The sequence below is a fragment of the Orcinus orca genome, chromosome 12, assembly GCF_937001465.1.
Source record: "Orcinus orca chromosome 12, mOrcOrc1.1, whole genome shotgun sequence".
In the NCBI taxonomy this organism is placed as follows: domain Eukaryota; kingdom Metazoa; phylum Chordata; class Mammalia; order Artiodactyla; family Delphinidae; genus Orcinus; species Orcinus orca.
In genome coordinates, this window is record NC_064570.1 from 19046938 (window position 1) to 19068993 (window position 22056).

Here is a 22056-nt window from a genome sequence, read left to right on the forward strand (position 1 = left end):
ACCCTTAGGTGAAAGCATTCATCACAGTATGGGGAACGAGCATAAGAAAGAACTGCTGTGTCAGGCTTCATGCAGTAAGGTTTAGGAAGTGATTGCTCTGGCTACCAGTAAACAGCACAGCCTCTGTGAAACTGAGTCATTGAGCCCATCAAACCCAAACACCTGTTCATTTTATGGCAGCTTTCCTAGACACCCAGGAGAGAGATCAGGACAGTTACATTTGCTGTCCTGTTGGAACAGGGATATCTGTCAAATACTGTTTATTATGTTCTGACTTCTTCCTGTCTTTCATGGGTATTGATAAACACATGAATTAATTGAAGGATCTTGTAAAAAAATTAAAAGAATAGAGAATTCACTAAAGTTAATTTCTCTTTTTGATGCATAAATATTTACTTTTCATTAAATACAAGACTGAATATTGTACTTACTATGCAAGCAAGTTTTATCACTTTTCCACATTCTCACATTGCTTCTTGCTACATTAACTTTTGTTTTCTGTCACCATTTCTGTCTGCCACTTCTGCCTTCTGCTGCCTGTCACATTTCTGCCACCTTCTCCTTAAAGCATGTGCTTATCGTTTTCTCAGACTCTCACTGTACTCTGACCATCTGAAACTACCCCACTAAATGGTCACATCATCTGTCTTGGAGTTGAGGGATATAAAGATGACTCTATATGAATAATGAAGGCATTATTTTGAAATTTTATAAATATTAGTTCATACTATTCCTAAACTTAGGGGTTCTTTTTTATTGTTGGTTATCCAATCCCTGATTTTTATTAAACACTCCCGAGAATTAATTTTTCATTTCATTAAAGTTTTTATCTGAAATGTTTATTTTACTCTAAGCATTCATGTCAAGGCTCTTGGACATAGCAAACAGTGTAATATCATACATGGTGCTTAATCATATAGCTGATCTCAGACAAAAGATATTTGGAGAACATAAAAATAGAATTAAATAATATAAGACATTTTTTTCTACTGGTATTTCACAATGTAAGGAATCCTATTGACTGACCATATAAATAAAATGAGTAAAATGTTCATTAGTGAATTAGTGGACTCTATCTACCCTAACAGCAGTGTGACAGTATTCCTGAATGACCCTTGGAACCTACTGGGCATTTCACAAAGTAAACAAAATTCCCCCTGCAAGTTCTGACAGCTGCCAGGCATTTTAGAGGGTGAAGTAGGCCTCCTGGCAGAACATATGCCCCATGTGGCCTGTTCCCCGTGTCCTCAGTTTGGCTAGGTTTCATACAAAGCATTTTTGTCAGTGGAAACCGTGACCCCATAATGGACACGATTCTTATGTCATAAGTTTCTGTCCAGGAGAAAATACATGGATATAGCCATAGCAAAGCCTTCCCACCTGTCCCACACACACCACAGTGCTTCATCTTCTCACACTTTTGAGTGTCTAATAATCAAGTGGTCTGCTTTTTAAAATAAAGAATTTTTTCAGGCTCCATTCCCATATATTTTAACTCGTTAGATCTCGGGTCTGGTCCAGGAAACTACATTTTTAACAAGCAAATCTATTGCTAGTAGAGATGTTTTATACAGCCTTTTTGTAGAGGAAAAAAATACTGTATTTCTACATTAAAACTCTCAGAGAAACCTAGTAATACCATGGGTCATATTCTACTATGTGTAGAATCCTGTTGTTTCCTTTCTGTTTTTCTCTTTTCTTTTTCTTTTTTTTTTTTCTTTTTGACTTTTTGTTCAGTTGATTCAAAGGTGACTTGTGAAGTCTGTCTTGTACTTTCTAAATACAATTAAAATATCTGGGTGGGATAAAACTATAAAATTATGACTGAGTTTAAAATTGACATAAAATAATTTGGTAAATATGCTTATCTAAATATTTTCATATGAGATATGTGATATTATCTTATAATACTAACTGGTAAATTAATATTATGTATAATATTAATGTATAGTGTAATATTAATACATGAATATTAACTGGTAAATTTATAACACAGTTAAGTGTTTTTGTTAGAAAATGTCATGAATAAATATAATTGCAAAAAACCATTTCTATTCACCAGCCAAGTTAGCTCTTGAACTGTTAGTGAGTCTCATGTTGAAGTTAGCAATAGCTTGCAATAAATTGAACACACAGTAAAGACTTCTAAGATATAAACTATAAGTTATTTTTATGAACACTTTTACTGTGTGGAGTATAAACTCCATTAAAATGTGGAAAAGACATTATTCATGAGGTGAGGACTTTTGTTTCATTTGCTACTGTATCCCTAGTATCTAGAACAATGCCTGGCATGTAAGAGGTACTCAGTGGATGGATGGATGGATGGTTGGCTGGATGGATGGATGGACAAGTAAACCACTGATTAGTATTTACATATAATATCCCCAAAAACCTTTGGCTCCAAATAAAATTTTTAACTTTTTTGCAGTTGCTAACTTTATCTCTTTGAAATAATCATTAAAGTATTTTAAAGAACAGGATAATATTTTTGTGGCTAAGTGCACTTGTAAAATTTCCCACATAGGCTGCCTGGATGGAGTTTCCATTGAACTTTATTCAAGTAACATGTGAAGAACCCAACCCAGGCATATGCTTGAAAAGTATTCCTACTTTTTGAGATCAATCATACAAGCTGTGTAACTGCACTAAATTGTATCTGTCACTATCAACATGGATTTTTAGCGTGGTGAACAGGTGCAGACAGAAATAAAACAATGCTAACTGATCTTACTCAGCAGGAACTACTATGGACAGCACAGGCAAACTGAAAGAGTTAGCTCTGCTTCAAAAGGAAAAGTCCAGAATAAAAGTAATGAAAGTCAGAAAGTACTAAGACAGGAAATGACTTCTTCTATACTAAACAATAGGAAACAGATCAAGTTACAAATCAGCAAGGAAACCTAAAGAAAAATCTATGATCTATCATACAACTGATTAGAGATCATAGTTCTTTTGGGGGGGGGAGGCGGAGCTAGATTGTGTAAATTTGTCTTTTTTAAAGTGATGTTCTTCAGTTAAATGAATCTTCAAAAAAATCTCTAATCTCAGGATCTTTGATTCTTGTAGTAGGTTTAAAAGATTGCGAAAAGCCAATACAAGTAATAACTGGAAGATTTAAATGTTATCCCTGCTCTGTTTCAGATGTGATTGTCCCATTTCTGATAAGGCTGAAACTTCTTATCTGGGGCAGCTAGCACAGGTTAGGCATCCATTTGACCCTAGAGCAGTAAGAGGTACTGCAGGTACAATAGCATGCAGCACTAGGGTAATGGCATAATTCAGAACACCAGTTCACTTGTGATAAACACAGTCCCAATTGTATCACTAATGTAGTAAGCTTAAAAGGTCCCAGAATTACAAGCCTCCCACCCATTCCCCTAAAACCCTTATTCATCTGTAAGAAATCAGGGTAAACCAAAAGTGTAATATTATTTTTCAGTAGAAGTAATTTGCACAAAAGCATAAACATAAATTCAGAATAAAACAAACGGCATACAATGAAAAGTAATGTTCTCCTTCATTCTTCCTTCTTTGCCTATTTCTATTGCCAGTTTCTATTTTTAGTTATGACTTTCAGTAATATACATAAATTTTGTTTCTTGAAGTACTAGCTGTAGACAGTATCTGCTAATAGTCCTCACGTCAAAATAGGAGGAAATTCGTGCATCTCTTCTTCCTTCATTCTTTCTTTTCCCTTCCATATTCTAATTTTTGTTATAGTATCATTTTTATATTATAATGTTTATACTGTCATGTTTTGTTATCTAATTGTAGATGTGACTTCCATATCTAAAAGTATCAGTAAATGGTGTGTACAATATTATAATATAAATACTTTTCATTAGAGAACCAAGCAGAGTGATTGAAGTCATGCAGAAAGGAATGTAACCCTAATCCTCTCATTTAAACTTCGCTTTTCAAGGAAGAATCTTCTGAGTACCCCAGTGTAGTAGAAGTTCTCATTTTTTTAGCTAGCTTCCTTCATTTCTGTGTCAGCCTTATCTGGCACCATTATTCATGTAATCCTTATTCTACAATTCTTTTTTCGCTGTGATCTGCTGCATCAAGAAATTTTAACATGATAAGCATGTGAACGGAAAATCAGAGTTTTTACACTTCTGAAAATGACTTCATTCTGCCTTCACTTTAGAGTCATAAGTGACTGGCAACCCCCATACTGTAAGACATTATTTGACATGTTTTATGTATATTAGTGTGTATGTATGGAATATATATAATATATAAACATATATACTAATATATCATATATTAATATATTATAAAGATACATTAAAGATAATATATAGTATCTATAAAATCCCTAAAGATTTAGTCTGCCTATTGACATAAAGTAGCCTATAAACATGAATATTCTCTCTGATGTTTGATGAAAAATAAGACTCAGTACATTCATCGTCTCCATTGTGTTGACTTTTTTCTGATGTTCTTCAGAACACAGCGGCCACTTTAGCCCTTAATTCTGCCATTGGAGCTGAGCATGACCATGAGAATCCATATATATTACAAAGAAAAAGGAGTGGGAGAGCAATGTGGACAGATTAGACAAACAGAGAAAATAAAAGGGGCCAAAGGAAGAAGGACTAGACTGGTGAAGAAGCAATATAATGGGTAACAAACCGTTGGTTCAGAGTCATGGATTGCCAAGCCCTGCTTCAGAGTCCCCAGTTTTCAACAATAACTTTCCAGTCATAGAGAGCACTATTTTTCTTTTATTTATATACATCAAGTAGAAGTAGTGCTTTGCTGCTACAGTTGGGAGGTGTCATAACTGTTCTCCTTCCTTTCCTTCCTTCCCTAAATAAGGAGTCTCAACAGATAGAAAATAGATGTGAAGGGAATAGGGTGAAGCCAGCTACAGTATGTCTTCTATGCTATACTCATGGATTTTTCCTATTGTTCCCTCCTCTTTCCCCAATAACAAGACTTCAGAGAAAAAAGCAGTACCTCACTCTAAGATGCATTGGTAAAATATTTAGACCTATTTTGGAGGAGAGGGGTTGATCAAAGTCTAAATCAAATACTACTTGATTGCTTCCTTAGAATTCTGCATCTCCTGAGTATACAATAGAAACAAAACTGAATTTTCCATCCTTTTAACACATTTAACAGCTTTTAACTCAAAGTTTAGGTTCTCAGATTTTAACAAGAGCCTGGAAATGTGTAGCTGCTTATTCCAATCAAGTTTAACTCTATGATAAAAATAAGTTAGTTGCACCTATTTAGCGCAGATAAGAGGCTACGAGACATTTCTGATTTCTAGTTATGCTATTAGACAACCTCTAGGCCAGATTTCATGAGAAATTCTTTGTTGGCCTTTATTGCTAATGGATCTCTACTGATTTTTCATTGCCTTGACTGCCTGAATGGTCTGGAGCTTTTAACTTTGTACTTAATTTTCCAGAAAGGGAAAGACTTATATGTGTAGCTTTGAGGTCTAGTTTGGTTTTATTCATTAAATTACAAGCAAGGGAGCAAAGATCTTCATAAAGAACATTTTGTAAGATTCTTTTGTTGTAAAGAAGGAAAATTCCATCCTTTTCCTTCAGTGTTAAGTGTTATAATGCTCTTGGCTACTTACCTCATGAGAGGAAGATCAGGAGAGGCACTAACTTGATCTGAGTGGTAGCACTTTATATGTCTCCTTTCATAGTTCCCTAGTTGGCCTTAGAGAGAACTAGTGCCTCAGAGAGAACAGCCACAAAGATACAGTCAGGGGCGGGCAGAGGACAGATGATGGGTCTTCATTCCAAAGCTGGGCCTTGGTCTTTGATGTTTCAGAAACATGAAGAAAAACCAAGCATTAATCATAGAGTAGGGTTGGTAGATATACATGTGGAAAAACTGAAGAGACTACCAAGAAAGGATAGAAATGAGGAAAGGGACAGGACCTTCAGAAGAGGGCAGAGCTGCTTATAATTAAATCCAACTCTGTCAGCCTAATATATTATGAAATGATCTAGCAGTTTGGGGGGATTTCTCTTCCATGCACCCCCCCTCCCTAATTCCAGCCTAACTTTGCATCTGTGTGTTTGCTGATAGAGCTAAAACATAAACTGGGTTGGATTAAGGCTGCCAGTGTACCTGTCTTGAGAATATTCATACTCTGTTAACACCTTGCACAGGGATGGATTGATATCTCTGTTTTCCTCATCCATATCTCTTTTGCTTTTTCTGTGATCCTCTCCTATATAGATATAACCCATCTCCTTCCTGTTTTAATCTTTTTAACAAAGTGAATATTTCTTTTCTGTAGCAGTGACCACATTGAGTAGTCGTCTCAGAAACTGACAGATCTGAGCCAAAGTTCATTTATGTATTTGAGATAGAAAGAAACATTAAAAGGAACAGTAGAATGTGCATAATGCTTATTAAGATGGTATAATAAAGCATTCACTTAAGTCGCTTCCAGGCCAGCCCAGCAGTATAAAACCATCCTTTGCTTTTCTCCATATTCTGTAACATGCATTAGACTGTGTGTATTTGAGAATAAGGGAGTATCTTTTCATCATTGTATATTCAGTGCCTAGTGTAGTTCTTGTCATTTATGTGCACAGAAAGTTTTTGTTGAATGATTTGAATAATCCAACGTGAACTCACCTGAAATGCTAGAGGGTTTGATCCCTTTGATCCCTTTTATTACTCTGCTCTTAGACCAACCGTGGTCTTTTCAGTATTATTTGGGGACTTTTGCTTTTCACTTGGAAGTGTAAAAACACAAGCAGAAGAGAGAAAAAAAGTTAAGAATAAAGGCCTAATGTGGTAGGTATCTCTGATTCTAAAGATTGGAAATAAAAGTCCACAGGGTTTGCTGACTTTATTAACCTCTCCTATCACTGCTGGTAGGTAGGGAAAAAATGAGTGTTGATAGACCAGAATGAGAGAGCACCACCCTCCAACTGGTAGCTTCTTTTTAGACCAGTTCCAGTGATTTCATTACACAGTACTAATCCAAAAACCACCTCAGGTCTGCTTTGTGTTAGATTAAATCTGCTCGTCTTTCAAGCCTGCTCTTGTCTGAGTCTCTCTAGCTTTTATAATTTTATAATCTCAATTATAAAAGAGATTAATTGCAAGATTAATGTTCCAGTGATTTCATTACACAGTACTAATCCAAAAACCACCTCAGGTCTGCTTTGTGTTAGATTAAATCTGCTCGTTTTTCAAGCCTGCTCTTGTCTGAGTCTCTCTAGCTTTTATAATTTTATAATCTCAATTATAAAAGAGATTAATTGCAAGATTTGATTTGCCTGTTGTTAATCATTCTGAATGACCAAAAAAATATGTTGAGAGTTTTTAATTGTATTCTAACCCGCTTTTATTTTTATTTTGTTTATTCATTGTTTTACTCAGGTGTGTTTGGGATTGAGAAGCCTAAACATACATATTAAAAATTTTTACATTAAGTAAACTGGTTAAGTGTATACTATTTACAAAGGACCATGCTAGGCTCTAGGTGATATAAAAGTAAATGCCATTTGGTCCTTGTTTTCAAACAAATATCAACTGATAAATGACAGGAATATACTGTACTCTGAGATATGCTATAATATCATATGAAATCATACTAGATAGAATCATGGCAGGGCAATTAATTGAGGAAAAAGCTATTCCTCTCTAAATAAAATCTCTCATCTTTCCCTTATGAAAGACAAATTTAAATGTCAAACAAACACAGAAAAGCCTAATAAAGTAGTAAAGTCAAAGAATACTTAGTTTTGGGCTTCCCTGGTGGCGCGGTGGTTGAGAATCTGCCTGCCAATGCAGGGGACACGGGTTCGAGCCCTGGTCCAGGAAGATCCCACATGATGCAGAGCAACGAAGAGTAGCCCCCGGCTCGCTGCAACTATAGAAAGCCAGCGCACAGCAATGAAGACCCAAAGCAGCCAAAAATAAATGAATAAATAAATTAATTAATTAAAAAAAAAAGAATACTTAGTTTTTAAATCCACATATCATTCATCAAGCATTTGTGAGTTACCAAAGCTAATATAATACAGCACTTTTGCTTACATTACTGCATTTAATACAATTAAATGTGAACTACATATAGAAAGTTAGGAAAATATTTACAACATAAATTTAACATGTACAGTATATGAGAGGTCCTACAAACCAGTTTTTCTTTAACTTTTGACCAACAGTTCCACAGTATATGCCTTTCCAACAAAAATATGTGCACGGGTACCCAAGGGTATAAGTATAAGCATAGTCACTGAAGTATTGTTTGTAAGAACAAAAAAGAATGAAATCAACCTAAATATATATTAATAAACAAATATTTAATAAATTGTTGTATCCTAAATATTGTGCAGCCATTGAGGTGAGGTATATATAAAGGTCCTACATGGTTAAGATTGCCAAGATACAATGTTAAATATAAAGGCCATGTTATAAAACACATTTAAAAATATTTGTGGGGTGTGTGTGCATTTTTATAGAGGCTTCTAAAATGCACAAGAAGGTCTAACAGAATAAATGCCAAATTCTTAGTGGTGTTTAGAGAGAGTAGGGCATAAAATAATAGACTTAAATTTTCTAATCCTAAACTTCTATTAACTTAGTTGTCCAATGAACATACATCGCTTTTTTGTAATTTTTAGTAAGTTATCCAAGGACTTTCCTGGCAGTCCAGTGGTTAAGACTCCGTGCTTCCACTGCAGGGGGCACGGGTTGGATGAGTTGGATCCCTGGTCAGGGAACTAAGATCCCACATGCCGTGTGGGCGGCCAAAACAGAATTTATCCAAAAAGTGTTTGTGCTGTATGTAGCAAATAGGACAGAAACCAGATCCTTATTTAACTTCTGTTCAGTTTTTCTCCTACATTGTACTGCCTTTCTTTTTAGAAAGATCAGTAATGCTTTTTAGATTGGTAATCCCTCACTGTCTAGGGCATTAACTTTTCATTTAGCAACATATTATGAATTTTTATTAAAATAGACTCACAAAGGCAGTGTATTTTCAACACAGCATCTTGGAACTTGAAGCAACATTTGTAATGATAATTTATGATAATTTAAATGTCTTCAAGTAGTCTAAAATGTGAAATCTTTGGGAGAAACTGCTTTAACACATTGGTCTAACATAAGGATTATGCATTTTGGCTTTGTTTTCAAAAATTGTGTAAGGCATGCTTGCTCAAACCAAGGAACACAGATATATATGAGCCACCCTCTTCTTTCTTCAGTTTTCTCATTCTCAATAGCCACTTTCTGTCCATCTGGAAGAAAAGGGTATTAAGGCCATCTCACTCCCCATGTAGCTTTCTGCCAAGCAGAGCTTTGGATTTCCAGACTTCCTTATTGTTCTTCTTTCATAGTAGGAAGTAACTGGACTGGGACCAAATGGTTCAGAATTGTAGCATTTGGAAGGGATCACTGAGAGCTACCACTGAATTGGCCAAATTTTGATAAAAGAGAATATTCTAGTCTTTTCCTTCATAGAGTTAGTACTCCGGTTTGGAATGTTGCTTATAAAAGACTATTCTGTTTTCTTTTGAAATTTTTATAAGAAGCAGCTTAATTGATAGAAGCATTCATAGTTATCCTGGTATTTCACTTGAAGATATCTTTGAAAATGAGACCTTGCAAGGAACATGGAAGTTTCTGTCTAAACTACTAAATGATCACATTATGCTAATTTCCTGTTTTCTCTTATTTGAGATAATTTTGCTCTTATTTAAGATAATTTTTAGATTGAAGTAGGTCCCTTATACTTTTTAACCTTGCAAATATAATTGAAAGTCTGCATATCCAGAGAAATAAATGTAGATCCAGGATTTTAATACGAGAATTTTTTAATTTCTCCCATAATTCTTTGTTGGTAACTTTAAAATTAGTAAAGCCTTCTTCCTTGTTTTGTTTATATTTCTACCTTTGAGTGTCTCTTTGTGTAAAAGTAGTAAGGGGGTGTGATTTGAGGAGAAGAGTAGTATGGGAATATTTTTACTTCTTTTTGGTTAGATCTGCCCCCCTTGTAGGATAATCTCTGTCATTGTTGTGCTCATATTTAATGTCTCTGAAAGTTAGTAAGTTATTGGGTATCTACTGTTTGCCAACTATTGGGCCAAGCGCTTTGTATTCGTTTTCTCATTTAACCATCACAGCAACCTTTGGAAATAGATGTAATTATCATCCCTGCTTGACAGATAAGAAAACTAAGGCTTAGGAAAGTTGGAATCTATATAGCTAAGGAGTTGCAGTACTGGCAGTTGAATTTCGATTTATCTCACTCAAAATCTCATGCCCTTGATCTCCCTGTCGTACCATCTCCCAGAGCATTCCAGGAGGAAGACTTTCTCAATGAAGGCTACAAAAGCACTTGCCTTATTTCTTCATTTTCTTATTTCTTCACTTTTTCTCATTTTCATACTCTTATCCTGGAAATGGTCATGGAAAAATACAAAAAGCACTCTTTCAGTGTTTATCTAGCTTTGTATAAATCTGCTTCCGTCCAAGTGGACGTCATTTGTACCTCTGTCATTGTAGTGCCCTTGTAAGAAAGGATTCTTTGTAGGTTAGATTCTTTACTATTTGCTTACTTTGGAGTTTTGATTCATTATATTCTGAACATTTTCAATGCCATAATATCTGAAATGAAGAGTGTTTTTAATATAAATTCTGCTTATCTAAAGTAACAAAATTTTGTAACTACAAAACCCAGCCACTTAACTAAAAAATCTTATCTTAGGGTCATATCACTGTATGACTTTCTGGTGTGCGTTTTTATATTTGATTCTCTCAGGGTGTAAATCCGTATCTCGTACAGTTTGAGGCTAGAGGAAATTTCCAGCAGATACAAAATGAAAAAGGATGAACACACACGTTCCTATCATATAGTTTTGATAATAAGTGTTTTATGTTAGTTTTCCATTCCACTGTTAACTGGATTTTATTTGGTAATAATGTGTTTTCTTCTTTGTGTTCAAAGGGCAGCCATTCTACAAAAGTGGAAGCTGTGGTCAGAACTCTGATGAGAATCCAGCTGAGAGATCCAGGGGCTAAAGCACTTGTTTTCTCAACGGTACAATCAACATTTTCATCCTCATTGTTAACTCGGAGAGGCTTTCTGTTTCAAATCAGTTTTTATTTGAGAAATAATTGTTAATGTTTGCCAAAATGTAATTGAGATTTAGAATTACTGATAGATTTCTCCATGTTAGATTTTTTTTCTGTGTCCATTGGATAGAATTATTTTTAGAGAAATTTGATGATGCTTCACAAGGCAATTCCTATAGCTACATTTCATGTTTTTATATTAATCTTACTTAGGGATTTTCTTATATATTTTTTTTTTTTTTTTTTTTTTTTTTTTGCGGTACGCGGGCCTCTCACCGCTGTGGCCTCTCCCGTCGCGGAGCACAGGCTCCGGACGCGCAGGCTCAGCGGTCATGGCTCACAGGCGCAGCCGCTCCGCGGCATGTGGGATCTTCCCGGACCGGGGCACGAACCCGCGTCCCCTGCATTGGCAGGCGGACTCTCAACCACTGCGCCACCAGGGAAGCCCTCTTATATTATTTTTAAATTGGAATCTCTAACCTTGAAAGTCATTTCATGGATGAACTTGGTTAAGGCAAAGAAAATTAAAATAACCTATTGAATAAAAGGTATTGAGTAAAGCTTCTAGTTTTCATTTTTGGGAGATAACTAACCACATCCATTAAGCACTCTGTAATTTGTTTTCTGTTGTTTATGTTTATCATAATTCATTTACTGAAGACGCTCATTTTTTTTACCCTGTCTTTAACCAGCATTTGATACAAAAAAATCTTTCGGGATAGAACAAAATATATTAATGGTATTATACTTGAAGATTTTGGTTTTGTTTACTTAATTCTGAGGTATAAAGGATATTTTGGTTTAGTCACTTTTCAAATTTTTGTTATATGAAAGCTGTTTGTAAATATTTATTTTCCTATTATTTTATGTGTTCTTAGTGGCAAGATGTATTAGACATTATTTCAAAAGCTCTCACTGATAACAACATGGAATTTGCACAGATCAGTCGTGTTAAGACATTTCAGGTATGTCAAAAGACTTTACTTATGTTTTTTTGGAGTGGATTCAGTTGCAAATTGAAACTGCTCTTAACTAGCTTACTTGCATTTATTGTCTTGTGTCGTATAAACCACAAAAACATGGTTTGAGTTCTTGATTAACTATAAAATTAACATTTAAAGGCAAAGTAAAGAAATTGCATTTATTTTCCATCTATTCAGTTATACCCATAGCAAACCATATTTAAAGATCTTCTGATTTGAGGTCTGTTTCTTTAATATAGGAAGAGATGGCCTATGACGCACCTTTTGAATGGACAGAGGCCTCATTGCCCCTGGGATTAAGCTCTAAAGTCACTGCATTAGGCAAACTGCGTATGGTTAAACTATGCTTACATCACACTCAGCACAATGACAGGTGCACACCTAAGTGACAAACACCAAAAAAACCACCAAGAGTAAATTTAGTAGATTCATGTCTCTTACCTCACACTCATTCTTGCATTCTTTCTCTCACTTTTTTTCCTCTAAGCTCATATAGTTTAATTTGCATACATCACATACATGTATCTTGTGATTCCATTATATATCATAAAGAACAAGAGAGGTTATGTGACACTTTTTTTCATAAAGTCAAGCAATAAGTTTATGTTTTCTAAAATTGGTAATTTTACATTTAATTTTCTTAGTCACTACATTTCACAATGACCTGGGTACCGTTAGGCATTTTAACATGAGCTACCTATAATATACTGCTCTTATTTTTAACTATCCAGCTAAAATTTAAACGTACCTTTCTTTTTTAGGAGAACCTTTCAGCATTTAAACATGATCCCCAAATCAATATTTTGCTGCTGCCCCTGCACACAGGTTCTAATGGATTAACTATCATCGAAGCAACTCATGTTCTCTTGGTGGAGCCCATATTGAACCCTGCCCATGAGCTTCAGGCCATAGGAAGGGTGCACCGGATTGGACAAACAAAGTAAGGGCTAAAGTTAACATCAGTAATATTTGCTCCAGTTTCTAAGATACAGATCAGCATTTAAACTCTTCATTTATGTTCATCATAACCTATTCATTTTTAGTTACTTCCTTATGTATTAAATTTTCAAGTGTTATTAGATGACCAGAGACATTTTGAGATTTGCAACCCTCCCTCCTCCAAGCAGCAAACCCCAAATTCTCCCAGATTTTTGTCTCCTCCTTTAGAAACTACCCTGATCATTTCATCAAAACAGCTTCTTAAAATACTTAAGACAACTACTAAGTTGAAGGCATGTATCATAACTTTGAGAAGAAATGACTTTTGATTGGCTAAAGTAGCCTGTATTTAAAAGAAGGTATATTTCGTACATGAGTGAAAACAAACAGCTCTTTTATAAATTCTTCCCCTTAGGAAAATACAGCCTTTCAGGTCCACTCTAAGAGACAATTCGTTAAGCTTAAGGCGCAAAGTAATCCTAATAGTAGATATTATGTAGTATGTACTACTTTTATTCAAATGTCAGAATGGACAATTATCCTTTATAAGGTCTCTCAGATGTATTACCTCCTGGATGTTAGATGCTTTGAATTTTTTTTTTAAATGCATCCATACTAAGCACTCATGAAATCAATATTGATTGAATACTTACCATATGTCAGGTGTTATGCTAGATCCTGAAGATGCAGATTGCATAAGACATCATTTGTTTCCCCAAGGAGATCACTATGTGGTACAGGAAACATGATTTAACATATTATAGTAGAGTGTGAGAAAATATAATAGAAGTACTGTGGTAACAAAAGAAGGGAGTGATCTCTTGTGCCCTAGAGAGTCAGGAAAGGCTTCATTAGATTGACTCTTAAAGGAATAATTATTCCAAAGTTGGGCTAGAAAAGCGTGCTCACACAGCCAGAGTTGCCTGTGCAGAAACACAGAGGAAATAAATAACATGATATTTCTAGGGACCCTAAGAAGTGAAATTGCTGGAGTATAAAGTATGTGGAGAGGAGTGGCCGGAGACGAGGTCTTGTATGCCGTCCTCAGAAAGGTGGCCTGCTTTGTAAGCAGTGGCTGGGAGAGCAAATGATGACTTTTAACCTCAAGCAAGAAAGAGACGTGTTCATCAGGCAAAATATGGCAAAATAATATAATTGTAATAAATGCAAGCTTGTTCTAAATTACTACCAAGTAGCATTTGAAACGTACTTCTGTCTTATTGGGTTACTGCTTTTTGTTTGGTTTGGGTTTTTGGCAGTGGGGTGGGGGGAGCAGGGCATTGGTTTTTTTGCTTTTTGGTTTTGTGTTATATCTTTAAACACTGAGTTCTTATCATTATCTTCTAAAGCATACAGTGGACTCATCCCAGATGTAACGCCACAAGTCTAAAAAGGCCACTCAACACTGTTTTACAATCCTACTATGCTTCCCTAGTAAATAGATTTTTCTACTTTCTGAGGAGACTCTCTTAAGTCTCCTGTATCTTCCTCCCCTTTGAGGATGATCTTGCCTCATTCAGAGAAAACAGATACAGTCAGATTAGAAGTGCCTCATCTTTCCATCACCAGCTTGAACAGTCTACCTACATCAATACCCACATAGTTCATTCAGTAAGATTTTATTGAGCTCCTCCTGTGTGCCAAGCACTGTTCTAAGTACTTGAGATGCCCTCACAGGGCTTAAACTCTAGTTGTAGGGGGTTGGTAGAGAGACAAATGGTAAACAATAAACATAATAAGTGAAATATATACTATGCTAGGAGCAAGGAAAAGAGGATTAAGAGTGCAGGCGGCTGGGCAGGAAGGCATGGAGGTTCTTATGAAGAAGGTAACAGCCGAACAAAGAAATGTGAAATGAGATAAAAAAGAAAGTCATGCAGATACCTGCCATCTCTGCCTCCGCTTTCTGCCTAAAAGTCCGTCCTCCACACAGCAGCCAAAAGGACTTCTAAAGTATAACCAAGAATAATTCAAATTATTCATTAAACCCACTGATGGCAAGAATCCAAATTTTTGCCATGCCCTACAAGACCCTATGTGATTTGACCTCCCTGCCCTTGGTTTACAATATGCTGTGGCCATGCTAGCCTTCTTTCTGCCCCTCAGACATTTTAAGCTTTTGCCAAGCATGTTCTCTTCCCAGGACTTTGCATTTATTTGCTGCTGCTTCTACCTGGAAGCCCCTTCCACTCCTCCTTTTCTTACTAGCTGTCTCATCCCCATCAGTCATGCTTCAAGTCAAGTGTCACCCTCCTCATGTCATTGTCTGCACCTGAAAATATCTTATTTTGTGTGTCTCCCCTCAGTAGATACTTGTTCACTCAGATTAAATCATTTGTTGTATTCACTGTTGACCATTGCCCCCGCCAGCACCTGGTTTAGTCCCTGCCACGGTAGATACCAACTGACTGACGAATATAACATATAATGTATGAAGTTTGTTTGTTCTAATTTGTTTTAAGGTGTTTTTAAACTTATAATTGTTATGTACCTTCTAGACCCACTATTGTACACAGATTCTTAATTAAAGCAACAATAGAAGAAAGAATGCAAGCAATGCTGAAAACCGCCGAGAGGAGGTACGTAACAGTTTACTTCAAGTGGACAGGAGAAGTTTTCCTGTTCATAAAAGGTTGTATAGGTGTGTAGAACTTCTTCACCTAGATGACCACTTAGTCAACCAAAAGATATAAGTGCAAATACTTTTTAAAAGCATGGTATGGCATTTTACCTCTCCAAAATTTCCCAGTTAGTACTTTGGGCATTCTATATTTGACTTAGTTTATTAATAGGGATTGTAATATATAAAAATACTTAAACTGTCCTACTATTAAAGAAACTTCAGTTCAGAGCTAGTATACTTTAAATCACCCATGTGTATTGGGGCAGGGGGTGGAGGGAGGAACTATCGTACATTTCTTTGCCACTGGATTACTTTTTAAATGAAATCTATCTTTATGTCCAACCTAAAAGCTTTAGTCTGATAGCTGTAACATGAAATTTAGAGTACTGCTTGATACATCACACTGGTTAGTCACATGCAGGTAGAAAGGTCTGGACTTAAAACTAGGCCGGTAATTGTGGCATTAATTTCACAGGCAGAACAGAAGCAGAGAGACCAGAACAGCCTTAATTTTGAAAACTTAAGTTTGGAATCATAAAACTTCCTAACATTTATTTCCTAATTAATTTTCTTTAAAGTCATTTTGAAACATAAACTAATACCTAACTGAATCCTTGTGAGATAGGTATGATTGGAAGATACACTCAGAAGAGATGATTGCCTTAGAAGGGATTGTTTCCACAGAGGTACTTTGCATAGCAAAGAAGCCATTGGAAACCAGAAATTCTCTTTCATTGGGGGTCTGGGAAAGAAAGGCTACCACAAGAGCTTTTTGCCTCAAACATGAAGGCTTTTTGTTAGTGGTGTTTCCATATGTCACAGAATTCAGTGCTTATATATAAGCTGCCTCAATAAAACAGCAATTAAAAGAGCTGTTGAATTTTTCTTGAAACAAATTAACTTCAGATACTAAGAAGGTAAGTTGTAAGGTGAGAGCTTTAGTACTAGCTGGCCGGGGTTTTGTTTCTTTGTTTTATTAATTGTGCAGAGAAAGACATTTTATGACCAAGTTTGAAAATGGTATATAGAAATCTTCACTAATTTTAAGAAGTTGTAATAATGATTCCATTGCCTACTTTCTTCCAGGAGTTTCCTATAACTCAATTACAAAAACTTAGAACAAATATGTTCTTATATAAGAATATAATATTATGTACTATTATGTCTTATATTATTATTATAAAGACAAATAGAATAATTTATTCCTTGGGGTTTCTTTCTGATTCTGCTCACTTGCAAAATCCTGCAGTCACACAAGCCCATCAGCGAAACATTCTGAGGCCTCTGTCTTGACCGTGGCTGATCTGGCAGACCTATTTACCAAAGAAACTGAAGACCTTGAATGAAGTACACTTGATTCAGTCCACAGACTTTAATGTGTTTTAAATTTTTCATAGTTTAAAGAATAAAGTTATAAGTTAAACAATCCAATAGATGTCAGTAAACAGTGTTCTTAGTTGAATGAATTTATTTCTTTTTCAGTTGTACAGTGTCCTAGTAGTTATTGAGTCATTTCCAATATACTGTTTCCACAATAGCTATAAAGATTTTTAATTTTACACTCCCAATAAAATATTTGTTTTTGTTCCAAAGAGTACCTCTATCTGAGGGAATTAAGAGAGGTAATGTGTACTTTTCTTTTGGTAAGATCAGTCTTAAAATGAGTTAGAATAACAGGGTAAGTCAACTAGTCTCGTTGTACATGACCTGGTATACTCTACCAACTAGATCTCATCTTTGAAAGAGCCTTCAGTATCTTTAGCACATGATTCACCAATATCTTATTAGTGATATTTTTAAAAGATGGTAAATTATGTTAGCTCCTAATTCTTTGAGTAGATGTAGACTGTAACTCCATAAATAGTAACTTTAGAGTAATGCAACTCCTAACAATAAGTTAATATTAGGCAATTATTTCTTTTCTCTGTATCTTGCCACTAAAAATCAAAACACTGCACACTTTAAGTATTTCTATTCTATGTTAAATATTATCAGTGTAAGCAGTTAACTTTAGCCTTTCTAAGTGTATTAATGTTTACTTTCCTTAAAATTATCTAAACTGCTTTCTCTACTTTTAATTTGTCTTATTGAGTTTTTACATGTTTTAAGATTGATGTATCTGTAAATATTGCAATGTTTATCATTTCAATTCTTATCATTATAATATGGCAGGGGTTTTTTTTATCGTTATTATACTAATGTCCTGGGTTCTTTTCCTTTCCCATGTTCTCGTGTAACTAGACTTTTAATCATTAATATCTAAATTTATGATAGGATTTGTTATTTCATTCCACTAGTACTTTCCTCAAGGACTAGTATTTGATCTTTGGAGCAAGAGAATGTCATATTCACATAAGCAAATAATTGCAAGTGATAATAACCTAGTGTTTCTTCTTCTGTGAAGAATTAATGGACTTTGAAATTGCTAAATAAGGAGTAGCTTGTTGTATCCTAGCCGTTTGATGTAATACAGATGTTCTTGGTTTGTTTTCTTTGAGCCTTCAGAGTTTTAAATGACCCTCAGGACTCATTAGCTCCTACTTAGTTGCCCAGAAAACTGTAATAGAAATATACCCTGGATCACATTTGTCCGAGAGGCTTTGGTGCTTAGTTAAGGTGCATTTTCTTATTCTGGTTTATAGGGTGACATAATTCAACTGAAGAAAACACACACACATTTTTGGTGCTTATTTTCTTCAGTTGAAGGAAGATATGCATTGATTCTTTTATATGAAATATTAAACAGAACTATTATTTTTGTAGCTCTTTACATGTTATAAAGAGCTTTCCTATACATTCACGTGCTTAATTTGCCCAACAGTCCTGTGAAGTTGATATAATTAATATCATTCCTGTTTGAAAGGTAGAGAACTGAGATTCAGAAATATTGAGAAATGTGCCTATGACACACAGCAAGTAAACAGTGGAGCCAAGGTCCCCTGACTGCAAATCTCATGTTCTTTCTCTAAATCATATACCTTGTTGAGATTCAGAAGGCCCATGGTTATAATTTAATGATGAACATATTTCAGTATTTCTTTTTGTTTGTTTCCTAGTATTCCTTTCTGCGCTACAGTTTTAGGGAAAACAATTTGATATGCTTTAATTTTGTAAAAAAAAATATAAATATATAAATATACCTATCTGCATTAGAGAAAACCTGCTCTTATTTATTTCTGTAAAATATTATCAATTAAATAAATATTTTAGTGTAAATTGAAATTTGGGGATTTATTTAATTTCTGATCCATAGAACATACTGTGTGGTTTGGGGGGTTTTGTTTCGTTTTTTTGTTTTGTTTTTGTTTTTTTGGGGGGGTTGTTTTTTGTTTGTTTTGGTCTCTCGACAAAAGGTGTTAAAATTGTTTATACCACAGAATCCTATATTTTATAGACATTTATTATTTCTTCAAAACTGTTGTGACACTTCTCCCAAATGATTGTTCAGAACAAATTCAGATCTCGTCCCCACATCTTGGCTGCAAGCAAAGGACTTCTTTGTTTCCTCCTTCCATCATTTTATATTCTCTGAAATATCACTATACTTATAAATAGTTGTTCTTAAATGGGTGCTTTATTAATGAACCAGTGAGAAAAAAAAAATGAGGTAGTTGGAGTCCTTAGCTGAAATGCATTTGGATCTGGGGCCGCATCTCTGTTTAAAGAATTGAAGTGAGCTTACTAGGACTGAAAAGACTTATTTATAGGCAATGTGAAATGCATATACCTAATTCCTTAGTCTTTTGCTTGAAACCCAGGTAGCTTTACTATGTCTATTGCAGCTTCAACTTTTCTCTCTGTATGTGATCTCAGTAGAATGGCCCATGTTTTAGGGATACAGTATTAGGATTGGTCCCTTTCATATCATATTAATAACAACAAACTGAAAACTCTCTACATTGATAATTCAACATATAACCACAAATTCAGACTTAACAATATCAGACTTAACAATACTTGTCAAAATATTTAGGATTTGAATTTAATAATGCAAGATTAATCAACTCAAGTTACCTTGTTAAGTAGACAAAGGAAGAAATGATGTCTTTTAAATCTTCTGCTCTCGTTTACTAGTCCTCCCAAGGTTTAGTGTGCTTGAGTTCTTTATGTTTATTAAACTACAGGATAATCTTCGAGAAATGCAAAAATCACCTGTGCTAGAAGACCTCAGCCTTAGTTAAGCTGAATAAAAAGTATCTTTCAGTTTTTCTAGAATTTAAACGAAATCCCACAATTATATGCCATTTCTTAATTTCTAACTGACATATCAATATAAAAATGAAATGTTATTAAAACGGTACAGTACAAGCAATGTGTTTTAAACCTGTCTACTCTGATAAAGGAAATCTAATCCTCAATGATGCTTCTTCAAAGTGGGATCAATCAACTCTATATTTTATATAATTTACAAGAATTTCCATGTACTTCTGTTACATTGTGAATGTGATATAAACACTATCACACGTAAGGCTTGAATATGAACCACTTGCAAGCCTTCCTTTAGAGGAAGGCTGTGTGAGTAATTGATAACCCCAAAGGGAATTCAGTTCTCACAGTGGGTATATGGTGTTGCCTCTGAGTTGAATAACAGACAGTATCACGTACAGAAAATAGCAGAAGTTGGCTGGGACCAAAGTTGGCATCTCCAGCTTTCCCATTCCTTCAGTCAGCCTTTCAGAGACCTGCATACCTTGTCTTTGAAGTTCCCATACCATCCCTTAACCCTATTCCGTTATTTAATATCAGTGACTCTCAAGACTGATTTTGTCCATTAAAACTGACTTTGCTATGTTGAAACCAAATCCTTTGTACTACAGCATATGCTTTTTACTTGCAAAATAGAAATAAAATTTAACCTCCATTATCTGTGTAATGATTCTTTGTATGGGTGACTATTATTATTATTAAATTATTAGGTAACTTTTGCTTTCTGCCTTTCAGATATTCCATACCTTCAGCCTTTACTTAAAGAACTCCCTCTCCAAACCCCTTTGGTATCTTTGTCTCCTAATAAACCTGCTCTTATGTTCCACATCCTTGATAGAGCCTATTCAAGGAGCAATTTTGAGCAAGGACCTGTTTTCAACACATGGGATCTTTTCAGATCCGTGATTTGTATGTCTCACGGTTCTGATCCCTAAACTCTCCGTGTCTTACAGAGCAAACATCTGTGCCCAGATTTCCTTAGAAACTACTTCCTCCTCACTTTATTAATAATTTATTTGGGGTATATCTACTGAGATGACCTGCGCTTATTTTCTTTCAAGACCATTTCATGTATATTTGCCACATCCCTAATTCTGAGCTCAGAATTATAAAGGCACCTTATGCCCCTTTGTTTCCCTGCTTCCCAATCAAATGAGTGCTACACCAGTTTTTTTTTCCCAGACTGTTTGTAAAAATGTCCATCAACTAAAATGAAAACACTACTGTTTGTTGACCATACTGAGTATATTTTCCTTTGGCTGTCACAGAATATTGTCTTCTTTGCTCAGTGCAAACCTGTGTTTTAAAAGGGAATGTATTTTAGTCCCTGATCTCGCCCTATTGTATTAGAATGTTTATAAATGATTAGCTAGCTATAAAACTGTTAAAAGCATCATTGTGGAATATTGCTTAATTAAAACTTCCTCAGTGCTTTTCACTTTTTAATTGATAATCAGATTACTGCTTATATGCTGCAGGTGACCGCTTCTACCCTGAACTCATTCAGCTTCCCAGAGAATTGTCTACCAGCATGATACAGTACAAGTAAAGGTGTTACATAGCACTTCGCCTTCCTATCAAGTTGTTAACGATGACTCAATTAAGTAGACATCCTGTTTATGCAGTGAGTTGTTTTTAAGGGAGGATTACTTTTACTCATGATCTTTCCATATACATACAGCAAAAGATTAGCACGTTTCCTACTTAAATGGCTTTGGTCTTTCAAGCATCACCATAAAGATCTTTACTGAGGGCTTCCCTGGTGGTGCAGTGGTTGAGAGTCCGCCTGCCAATGCAAGGGACACGGGTTCGTGCCCCGGTCCGGGAAGATCCCACATGCCGCGGAGCGGCTGGGCCCGTGAGCCATGGCCGCTGAGCCTGCGCGTCCGGAGCCTGTGCTCCACAATGGGAGAGGCCACAACAGTGAGAGGCCCGCGTACCAAAAAAAAAAAAAAAAAGATCTTGATTGAGTAAACTACTTTTTAATTCTCTCTCCCTTCCTTCCTCTTTGTTCTTTTCCTCCTTGGTTTTAAAACTATATGTCTAGGTACTGGAAGAGCAGTTTATTCACCATCACGTAAAAGGGTACTTATCAGACCCCCACCCAAGTGTCCTAACCTGGAGTCAGTGGGCCCTTGGGAGGAAGAGGTTTCCCAGATGAGCTTCAGAGGATAAGCCCCCCAAATTGTATACAGTCTGCAGCTCCCTGGAGAGAGTCCTGTAGCA

General features: G+C 35.5%; 2 protein-coding genes across 8 annotated transcripts in view; one reads left to right on the forward strand and one right to left on the reverse strand.

Annotated features, from left to right (window-relative positions):
- UTRN (utrophin) overlaps positions 1-22056 on the reverse strand; it is a 1623662-nt gene that overhangs the window by 340540 nt on the left and 1261066 nt on the right. The window lies entirely within an intron of this gene.
- SHPRH (SNF2 histone linker PHD RING helicase) overlaps positions 1-22056 on the forward strand; it is an 89148-nt gene that overhangs the window by 62938 nt on the left and 4154 nt on the right. For 4 of the 7 annotated variants that reach the window (XM_033405494.2, XM_033405525.2, XM_033405505.2 and 1 more), the window contains 5 exons: positions 10952-11044; positions 11958-12044; positions 12824-13002; positions 15500-15580; positions 16874-18846. In XM_033405494.2, coding sequence (XP_033261385.1) covers positions 10952-11044; positions 11958-12044; positions 12824-13002; positions 15500-15580; positions 16874-16970 — 537 coding nt within the window. In that variant the 3' untranslated portion in view covers positions 16971-18846. Of the gene's footprint in view, positions 1-10951; positions 11045-11957; positions 12045-12823; positions 13007-15499; positions 15581-16873; positions 18847-22056 lie in introns of those variants that run through there. The other 3 variants (XR_004476767.2, XM_033405515.2, XM_049695373.1) reach the window with 3 other exon arrangements.